Source organism: Entelurus aequoreus, linkage group LG01, assembly GCF_033978785.1.
Source record: "Entelurus aequoreus isolate RoL-2023_Sb linkage group LG01, RoL_Eaeq_v1.1, whole genome shotgun sequence".
In the NCBI taxonomy this organism is placed as follows: Eukaryota; Metazoa; Chordata; class Actinopteri; order Syngnathiformes; family Syngnathidae; genus Entelurus; species Entelurus aequoreus.
In genome coordinates, this window is record NC_084731.1 from 30,735,893 (window position 1) to 30,746,944 (window position 11,052).

Below are 11,052 nucleotides of genomic sequence, written 5' to 3' on the forward strand. Positions count from 1 at the left end.
ATGGCGGTGGGGGTTGGCGGAGTGAAAAAGAGGAGGGGGGGCCTCAGCTGGAAAACCTTCCCAATTTTCCTGTGGCTCGTGTCCGTGTGCGGAGGGGAGAAGACATTGATTGTGGAGGTAAGCTGCAGGATTTCTTTCTATTAACATTACTTAAATATGCCCCCCCGCCCCTTCTGCATCACTGCTTATAAACAACTAGACACCCTCTCTAATGATGTGGGAGGTGGGGGGCACACTGCGATGAAAACAAGAATGATTGCTACTGGCTAATCACTGTTAATTGACATGTTGACCCCTCCCCTTCCCTCCTGTCCATGACTGACATAGTGGGGGGGAGGTACCAAATATAGACCATCTTTATTATTTATGGGAAAAAGAGGACAGAAGGAAAGGAACGTTGGCGCTAAAAGGACGCTCTGATGATGATGTGGTCATGTGATGTTTTTGATGTGAGGGAGTGCCACTGTCGTCCATGTTGTTTACCTTGTCGCTCAGTCACTACAGACCTCATAAGAATGTGCAGAGAGGACAGAGCGCCACCTACAGGCTAGTAATCAGGTCTAGGGGAGATGTCCTAGAAGGTGGCTACAAACACGCATGGACAGATTGAGTCATACGAATCATACAGGCCAGGAATAAATCAAATATGAAAGATAGTTCCGTAAAGCAGTGTTTTTCAACCACTGTGTGCCATGAGATACAGTCTGGTGTGCCGTGGGAGATTATCTAATTTCACCTATTTGGGTTAAAAAAATGTTTTGCAAACCTGCAAATTATGTGTTGTTATGGAGTGTCGTTGCTGTCTACAGCTTGACAGAGTAACCGTGTAATACTCTTCCATATCAGTAGGTGGCAGCCGGTAGCTAATTGCTTTGTAGATGTCGGAAACAGCGGGAGGCAGTGTGCAGGTAAAAAGGTGTCTAATGCTTAAGCCAAAAATAAACAAAAGGTGAGTGCCCCTAAGAAAAGGCATTGAAGCTCAAGGAAGGCTATGCAGAACGAAACTAAAACTGAACTGGCTGCAAAGTAAACAAAAACAGAATGCTGGACGACAGCAAAGACTTACTGTGGAGCAAAGGCGGCGTCCACAATGTACATCCGAACATGACATGACAATCAACAATGTCCCCACAAAGAAGGATAAAAAACAACTGAAATATTCTTGATTGCTACAACAAAGTAGATAGCGGGAAATATCACTCAAAAAGAAGACATGAAACTGCTACAGGAAAATACCAACAAAAGAGAAAAAGCCACCAAAATAGGAGCACACGCCAAGAACTAAAACACTACACACAGGAAACCAGCAAAAAACTCAAAATAAGTCACGGCGTGATGTGACAGGTCGTGACAGTACACCTACTTTGAGACAAGAGCTATATTGATGCATGGTTGGTTATGCTTTAAAGTCATATCCAACAATTGAGACAATTACTTTTTACTGTCAACTGAGTTTCGTTTTTTAATTATTTTTGCTGGTGGTGTGCTTCCGGATTTTTTCAACGCAAAAAATGTGCCTTGGCTCAAAAAAGGTTGAAAAACACTGCCGTATAGAACCGGTCTGATATCATGTGACAGGAAGACGGCGGCATCTTCTGATGGTTAGTTGTCCTCCGCAGACATGGCTCAAGAACTTCGGCTACCTCCTGCCCCAGCACATGCGCACGTCCGACCTCCGCCAGCAAGAGGTGATGAAGTCTGCCGTGGCCGCCATGCAGCGCTTTTACGGCATTCCCGTCACCGGAGTCTTGGACGACGCCACACTCCAGTGAGTCGCCTAGGGTCTTGGGGGGGTTGGGGCGGAGCTTCAATCCTCTCCATTTCTGAATTTAAGCAAGCACTGAAGTCAGAGGAGAGGACATAATTTGAACTGTGATTGGTTCCCAGGTGGATGAGACGGCCTCGCTGCGGCCTTCCAGATCAACCTCACCGCAGCCGACGGCAGCGCAACAAACGTTACGCCCTGACTGGACAGAAGTGGCGTGACAAAAAGATCACGTACAGGTACGTGTGTTTTTTTATCATTGACTTAAGAAATCCCCACGCTCTCACGACACCCTAAATGCATCTTAGCATCCTACTCTGCAACATGGAGAACAACTTTTTGTTAGCATGTTGGCTTAGCGAGCAGGCGTTGTGACTTGGACACGAAGTAGGTGTGTGACCTTAGCAGCTGACTTCCCTGAAGCTGACTTAAGGGCGGTATGGCGTAGTGGGTAGAGCGGCCGTGCCAGAAACCTGAGGGTTGCAGGTTCGCTCCCCGCCTCTTGACATCCAAATCGCTGCCGTGTCCTTGGGCAGGACACTTCACCCTTACCCCCCGGTGCCGCTTACATCACATCATTCATTCATTCACCAAATGAATGACTGATAGGTGGTGGTCGAAGGGGCCGTAGGCGCAAACTGGCAGCCTCGCTTCTGTCAGTCTACCCCAAGGCAGCTGTGGCTACAAATGTAGGTTACCACCACCAGGTGTGAATGAATGATGGGTTCCCACTTCTCTGTGAGCGCTTTGAGTATCTAATAACAGAAAAGCGCGATATAAAATCTACCGTATTTTTCTGACTATAAGTCACAGTTTTTTTCATAGTTTGGCCGGGGGTGCGACTTATAGTCAGGAGCGACTTATGTGTGAAATTATTAACACATTACCATAAAATATCAAATAATATTATTTAGCTCATTCACGTACGAGACTAGCTGATAAGATTTCATGGGATTTAGCGATTAGGAGTGACAGATTGTTTGGTAAACGTATAGCATGTTCTATATGTTATAGTTATTTGAATGACTCTTACCATAATATGTTACGTTAACATACCAGGCACGTTTTCAGTTGGTTATTTATGCGTCATATAACGTACACTTATTCAGCCTGTTGTTCACTATTCTTTATTTATTTTAAATTGCCTTTCAAATGTCTATTCTTGGTGTTGGGTTTTATCAAATAAATTTCCCCAAAAAATGCGACTTATACTCCAGTGCGACTTATATACGTTTTTTTCCTTCTTTATTATGCATTTTCGGCCAGTGCGACTTATACTCCGGAGCGACTTATACTCCGAAAAATACAGTAATCTATTACTATTATTCCCACAGCATCTCCAACTTCACTCCCAAAGTGGGCGAGAAGGACACCCAGAGGGCCATCCGACACGCGTTCAACGTGTGGCAGGCCGTCACGCCGCTCTCCTTTCAGGTGACGCCCAACCCTTTGCACTCGCCATCTTTTTTTCTTTCTTTTTTTTTTACTCATTCCTCTTCAAAATCACCAGGAGGTGCCATACTCTGAGGTCAAGAACGAGGGCAAAGAGGCCGACATCATGATCTTTTTCGCCTCCGGTTTCCATGGCGACAGCTCGCCGTTCGACGGCGAGGGGGGCTTCTTGGCACATGCTTACTTCCCCGGCGCTGGTATCGGAGGCGACACACACTTTGACTCGGACGAGCCGTGGACGCTGGGTGGAGCCAATCGTGACGGTGAGTTCTTTGCCTCCTGTGGTTTCCACGTTGGAAGCTTCACGCCTTGATGAAATAATAATTTCCTGTCATCTTCAACATTAATTTTGACCTACGCACTCCAGGAAATGACCTTTTCCTGGTGGCGGTCCACGAGTTGGGCCACGCCCTGGGTTTGGAGCATTCCAACGATCCAAGCGCCATTATGGCGCCGTTCTACCAGTACATGGACACGCAAAGGTTCAAACTGCCGCTGGACGATCTGCAGGGCATCCAGAAGATCTACGGTGAAAAGCGACGGGAGGAAGTGGACCAATAAGGTGCCGCCGCCTCAGCTAACATGGATTTTTGTCTCATCAGGCGTCCCCACCGCCATAATGGAGCCAACGCGCCCGCTCCCCACCTTGCCTTCCCACCGAACACACTCCACCTCCACGCGACGAGGTCACGACCGCCATTCCCGCCCGCCACGCCCCCCCAGCGAGCGCCCGGCATTGCCCGGAAATGGCAAACCAAACATCTGCGAGGGCCAATTCGACACGCTGGCATTCTTTAGGCGTGAGATGTTCGTCTTTAAGGTGCATCCTCACAATGTATACACTAATACATGTCATTAGGTTGTCATGTTCAACACTGTTATGCAACAGCCCACTGAACCATGTAGGCAGCCCTTTGGCTTTTTGTGGCCCTAAACAAGATTTAGTTGATGGCCCCATTTTGGTCTTTATTGTTAGTGGTTATAGAGCTTATTGCAGCCTAGTGCAAGTCTTCCCTCACCACATCCCGCTTTCGAGGTTGCGGCAAGTAAAAAAAGGTGACTGTGGGTTTTATTTAATATCTAGATGGCTTTCTTAATGGTAAAAAAAAAAAAAGGATCTAAAAAGTTGTAAACAGTTTTTATCCTCTAGCTATGAAAATGTGATATTTATAATTAAAAATTCATACTTTGCAGAAATTAATTTACCATAGCCTGACCCGGGACCAGTTAACAGCGAAAAATTAGGGTTTTCCCCACCAGAAGTAGATCTGGCTATGGGAGCCTGAGTGTGTGCATAAAAGACAACCAACAAAATTCAGTTTAAGTATGTATATAATTAGATATAAATAAATAATGTATTATTAATGTTTTACAAGTTATGTAAAGATTTGTATTTACTAAAATCACAAATGAACAATAAACAAAAATAATACGTTGACAACTATGATCTAGTATTCTAGTTCAATCCAATTTGTTCAATAGTCATGTGTTTATATATAATAATGATATAAAAATATAGTAAAATAATTTGTGAATAATATTATTACTATCAGGCTTCGTACATCTTTTTCATGGCCAAATTCAAGCACTTTTTAAGGACTTTCAAGATCAATTTTCCAGTACCTTTCAAAAGGCAAAAACCAGTGTGAATCAATCCATACCCTTGTTGTTTGAGGTCACTAAATGCTGTCTGTAAGAAAAATACAGAAGATCTGCTAAAACCTAAGCCTACGATTGAACCAGCAGTTATCATTAACTGAATGGGGCATAGAAAATGAAGCAGTGTTTCTGTAGACTATTCAATGTCATTGGTGTTTGCAAACGTTGTTTACTTGTTTGTATCATCATCACTCATGTATACTGTACATCATACCTTACAAGAAATAACATTAATTATTGTTTACTTGTTTGTTTGAATCATAATTCATGTACACATCATTCTTTACAACAAATAACATTAATTATTATTGTTTACTTGTTTGTTTGTATCATAATTCATGCAAACATCATGTTCATTAAAACGACAACCTCCCGGCATGATGGACCGATGCACCACTGTCCTCTTGGGGGCAACACAGAGCCGTATATACGGCCCTGGCATGACAACAACCTAACGTAAGGGCTCGTGCAAAGCCAAGAAAGGTGATGAACATTTCCAAGCACTTCACCCAAAATTGAAGCATTTTTCAAACCTTGAAAATACAACATTAAAATTCAAGCATTTTCAAGGTTTTTAAGCACCCGTACGAACCCTGTACTATATTCCAGATATTGTCCAAAGTTTATATAAAAATTAAAAAAATAAGTTGATATGTGCAAGGTGTAAACAAAAAACATTCAAAATTGCTATGCTGCTTCTGCATTAATGGAAAATGTAAACAAAACACAATAAACAGGAAAAACTACAAAATAACAAATGTTCTTTAGACATAATTTTTTAGGGATAAGATTTGGCAACTTTAAATAGTACAGTCAATTTAGACATAGGGCCATAAAACTGTCACGACGGCGGAGTTTGAACCGATGCTAAATTAGCAATAATCTTGAAGGGCTTTTGAATTGACTCGGCCACAATGCTTTAAAAAAAAACTAAAACTATTCCGAAGGACATGTGGACTCACCGCTGTAAAAGAGCTTAGCAGAAACAAAGTATACATTTATTCATGAGGTAATTCAGTCCATCAAAGTAAAACAAGCAAACACCAGCACAGCACGACGAGCGTGGTGATGATCAGCTACTGACGTGACCGGTCGCCATAATCATGTCCCCAAGGGCTGGCCCTGCTCATACTGTGGGTGTCAGCTGGCAATGTTGGGATGGAAGGCCAGGAATGAAAAAGCAAACCTTTGTTGGCGCAAATTCCCCAAAGTATTGATCCTGCACGCAGACGATGACAGGCTACCTTGTTTGTGCTTCAGGACCGCTGGTTCTGGCGTCTGAGGAACAACAAAGTTCTAGAAGGTTACCCGATGTTGATCGATCATTTTTGGAAAGGTTTGCCGCCTCATATCGACGCTGCCTATGAGAGAGCCGACGGCAAATTTGTCTTTTTCAAAGGTGAAGGAGGATTCAAATGACAACTTCCTGTTTTGTTTTGAAACTTAACGACGTCATCGTCTCTTAGGGGACAAGTACTGGCTGTTCCGGGAGGTGACTCCTGAGCCTGGCTTCCCCCGCAGTCTGGCCCAACTTAATGTGCGCCTACCCGAAGGCGGCGTGGACGCGGCTCTGCGTTGGGAACCGGTGGGAAAGACGTACTTGTTCAAAGGGGACCGATACTGGCGCTACAATGAGGAGAGGGGGGCGGCCGACCCGGGCTACCCGAAACCCATCAGCGTGTGGAAGGGTGTGCCCCCTGCACCCCAAGGGGCCTTTGTCAGCAGGGAGGGATGTGAGTGTCATGCACCTACAAACACCAACACACACAAGTAGTATAAAAATGGGACCCATTACTTCCCTGCTTGGCACTCAGCATCAAGGGTTGGAATTGGGGCTTAAATCACCAAAAATTATTCCCAGGCGCGGCACCGCTGCTGCCAACTGCTCCCCTCACCTCCCAGGGGGTGAACAAGGGGATGGGTCAAATGCAGAGGACAAATTTCACCACACCTAGTGTGTGTGACAATCATTGGTACTTTAACTTTAACTTTAACTTAACTTTAACTAGTATGTACAAGTACACAGTAAATATACGCCCTTGTTAACACATTCACACTGACCAACACACACATACTGGTTATCATTTGGAATGGGGACCAAGTTTTTGATCATCACTTGTGGGGACCACCCTTTCTACAGGTTGTGGAGGCATAAAAAAAATTTGGTTAAATGGCCACTGCCCAGTTAGCTCATAGACGTCTTTAAATCTCTGGATTGATGAAGTAATGTGCTAATCATGCTTACTGGGGACCCTGTGGAAAAAGAGTTAATATGGTTCATGGGGACCAAATTTAAATAATTTTGCATAATTCACACAAATTTGAACGTGACTACTGAGGACCATTTTAAAAAAAAAAGTTCAAATTAAATATGACATGATCCTCAGAGTACAGCACTACAGCTGTCCTCTTATAGGAAGTTTCACCACTTAAATGTTAAAGCAAATCCTGCATCTTCTTTGACATTACTGAAAACTGCTATTTAGCAGTAATGAAGTTGCCTGCAACTCCAACTACCATATATAGAAGGATGGAAAATTCTGAATGTGAATGTCAAATGTCAAAGCTTAAAAATCACTTAGGCATCTTCAGAATGGATCTGACTATCATTTAAAAAAGGTTTCCCTTTAGGGGACCTGTTTTTTTGTCCCCATACCATCAGAGGTCCCCTAAAGGTGACTGTGTAAACAGAGCAATGTCCCCATTAAGTAAGCATTGCCAGAACACACACACAAGTCGGCACACACACTTACGCACAGGTACACATTCTTGCACCCACTAACACGCACAGATAAACACACACACATAGACACAAGGACGTACAGGTCCACACACGTACCGTATTTTTCGGAGTATAAGTCGCTCCGGAGTATAAGTGGCACAGGCCGAAAATGCATAATAAAGAAGGAATAAAACATATATAAGTCGCACTGGAGTATAAATCGCATTTTTGGGGGAAATTTATTTGATAAAACCCAACACCAAGAATAGACATTTGAAAGGCAATTTAAAATAAATTAAGAATAGTGAACAACAGGCTGAATAAGTGTACGTTATATGACGCATAAATAACCAACTGAGAACGTGCCTGGTATGTTAACGTAACATATTATGGTAAGAGTCATTCAAATAACTATAACATATAGAACATGCTATACGTTTACAAAACAATCTGTCACTCCTAATCGCTAAATCCGATGAAATCTTATACGTCTAGTCTCTTACGTGAATGAGCTAAATAATATTATTTGATATTTTACGGTAATGTGTAAATAATTTCACACATAACATAAGTCGCTCCTGAGTATAAGTTGCACCCCCGGCCAAACTATGAAAAAAACTGCGACTTATAGTCCGAAAAATACGGTATGTGAACAAGCATAAGTGGTCTTGTATGTTTTTGTACCCCTCTCCCCACTCCAGACTACACCTACTTCTACAAGGACCGGGACTACTGGAAATTCGACAACCAAAAGCTCTCGGTGGAACCCGGATACCCAAAATCCATCTTGAGCGACTGGATGGGATGCGAACAGTCCCCAGACATGGAGTATTCTGACGGTAAGGGTAACCGTGGCGACCGCCAGGGTCCCCTGGACGACCGAGACATCATGGTGGCTATTAACGACACCCCAGCCACGGTCAACGCCATCGCCGTAGTGATCCCGTGCATCCTGTCGCTGTGCATCCTGGTCCTGGTCTACACCGTTTTCCAGTTCAGGAACAAAAGTGTGCAGCAGGCCGCCATGACGCCACACTACTACAAGTACACTGTGCAAGAGTGGGTGTGACTAACAAAGATGGCTGACAGCCAAAACTGGAATGTTGTCGGTTCCCTTACGCCGACGCCCCCTCCACGATGAAGAAGACAGGCGATAATTTAGGTGACCAATGTTGCTACAACCACGACATCACATTGTTTTATTTACAAATTGTCCAATACTTTTTTCCTCTCGCATACTAGCTACTCGCTAAAGGCAGACATGACACTTTCACGTGCTCGCTAGTTAGCATGTGTTGTTAGCACATATTCACGTTCATGTGCACAGGTCATTGGGACAGGCAAGAACGTAGGGCGACATTAGCAGCTAGCTGTGACATTTATCTTTTTGTGTCAAGTTTTACGAAGAAAAAAGGTTCTGTAAATAAAGTAAATGGATCGTCAGATAGAAATTATGGCAATTCTCGGTAATTGTTTGTGAAAAATGTTGACAAAGGACTAGTTAGGTCGTTTACGTGGCGTGTTGCATTAGCTGGCCGGGGCTTGTCATATCATCCCATCGTACCACATTTACACACGTACTATACTTACTGTTAAAACACAGAAGCAGGGAATTGTGTAAACAAGCCCGGCTGATGTGTGCTGAGATTCTTCCAAGGTTCTGCCGAGGTTCTGGTGGATCTTGTCTACAGTGACATACCTTTAAAGGGAGATGCAAATCTGCCACAAAAGAAGCGTCCCGGGGGCGTGGCTTGAAGCATCTGCATCTTCCTTTAGCAAGCACGTTGTTGCCTTTATTGGTTTGTAAAAACATATCACAAATAGCTTTAACAGTTGGCTTCTAGTGTAAATAAAACCTGTTTTTGATTGATTATAAAATGTAAAAAAACTTTTCAAACACATTTTGTATTTAGATTTATTGACAATGCAATGAAGTTTACGTCACTTTTTATTTTCAAGCACAAAGCTTTTTTCTAGTTTGATTCCGCCTCTTTTTTAACCTTTTCATGTTTGGCATGTTACCATGGCCCACACCTTTATTCAAGAATGTTTTTTTTCTATTTGTTGGAAAGGTCTTTTCAATAAAATGTCAAATTATAATCATGTTTGTGGATCATTAACACATACACATCACATGACTACCACACTGCATGTGGTGCATGTCTGCAAATTTGCATGACATCACCGCCTGGACAAACGCCAGGCGGCTAACCTCAAGGATTCATTTTTGTAGTTTGTACCTGTCCAGGTCAAGCAGCCATACTCCGGTGTCCCCGAATGCATAACGTAAAGCCTCAATACCAATTGGTGCACGTAATCATGAAGCGCATGTCATCCACCTTTCTGTTTCCCAGCATGCACTGGGGCAACACTCCTGGATGCTCTGTGTAGCAACAACACACATTTAGTAACTGAACTTCATATACAGTGTATGTACAGTTGTCCCTCATTTATTGTTAATTGGTTCCGGACATGACCATAATAAATTAATTTCCGCAAAGTACTGTAGGAATAATTTTTTATCAATTAAATATTTTCATAGCTACAGCAAAAATGTTTTCCAATATCTGAATAAAGTTAACATTATTTGAGCCTTTCAGACATGAAATAACACCCTGAAGTCACCTTTCCACTCTTGATTCAATACAGCAGGGGTGTCAAACGTACGCCCTGCGGGTTTTATCCGGCCCGCGGGATGAGTTTGCTAAGTATAAAAATGTAATATATATATATATATATATATATATATATATATATATATATATATATATATATATATATATATATATATATATATATATATATACACACACACACACACACGTTATGGACGTGATTGGCCCGTAAGGCAACCTGCGCAAGACATGGAAGGCGGGGCCTGGTGACTGTCAAGCACCGCAGTTGCCAAGCGGAAGTCAAACCTATTGTTTTCCCACAGGAGAGCTGATTTCAATTAAATTTTAATTTTTAATTTTTTAATAGACTAAGAAATAAAAGAAAGGGCACCCGGGGTTTTATTAGATTAGAGAATTACATTTTGAAGAAATACGAGGTTCAACATCTACATTTTTTTCAAATTGAACGAATTTCTGATTATTATTATTAATAATGTATTTTTTTTTTTCCTTTATTTAATTGATGTATTCGCAAATACTACTTGGTTTTTCTGCTGTTTCTTTCTTTTTTTGGGGGGGGGGGGTGGTATAGTTTGGGATATAAACAAAAAATATTTTGACATTTACGGCAGACAACAGATATATGATGTATGTGAATATGATGTAATGGATAGGAATGTCTGAAGCTGGATTTCAATAAAAACAAAATGAAAAAAAAAAAACAAATTGAACGAATCATGAATAACATATGTGCAGAAAATGCTTGATTAGTCTAATTCAGTATATTGTATTAATCCATTACATTACTAAATACTAAATTCACTTTTGAAAATGTTTGG

The 11,052-nt window shown here is 42.2% G+C and overlaps 1 protein-coding gene across 1 annotated transcript; it reads left to right on the plus strand.

The window, feature by feature from the left end:
- mmp24 (matrix metallopeptidase 24) lies at positions 1-9,692 on the plus strand. The gene is made up of 10 exons (XM_062047375.1): positions 1-117; positions 1,620-1,768; positions 1,888-2,004; positions 3,100-3,199; positions 3,276-3,480; positions 3,585-3,746; positions 3,820-4,037; positions 6,137-6,275; positions 6,343-6,609; positions 8,300-9,692. The coding sequence occupies exons 1-10, from the start codon at positions 1-3 to the stop codon at positions 8,665-8,667; spliced, it is 1,842 nt and encodes a 613-aa protein (XP_061903359.1). The 3' UTR covers positions 8,668-9,692.
- Positions 9,693-11,052: the final 1,360 nt, after the last annotated feature.

What these genes read in the sequence shown, in the direction of transcription:
- mmp24 (XM_062047375.1), top strand. Translation starts at nt 1, where the DNA reads ATGGCGGTGGGGGTTGGCGGAGTGAAAAAGAGGAGGGGGGGCCTCAGC. An exon ending in TCACGCCGCTCTCCTTTCAG is followed by an intron (nt 3,200 to 3,275) that starts GTGACGCCCAAC and finishes CAAAATCACCAG; the next exon opens with GAGGTGCCATACTCTGAGGT. An exon ending in CTTTGTCAGCAGGGAGGGAT is followed by an intron (nt 6,610 to 8,299) that starts GTGAGTGTCATG and finishes TCCCCACTCCAG; the next exon opens with ACTACACCTACTTCTACAAG.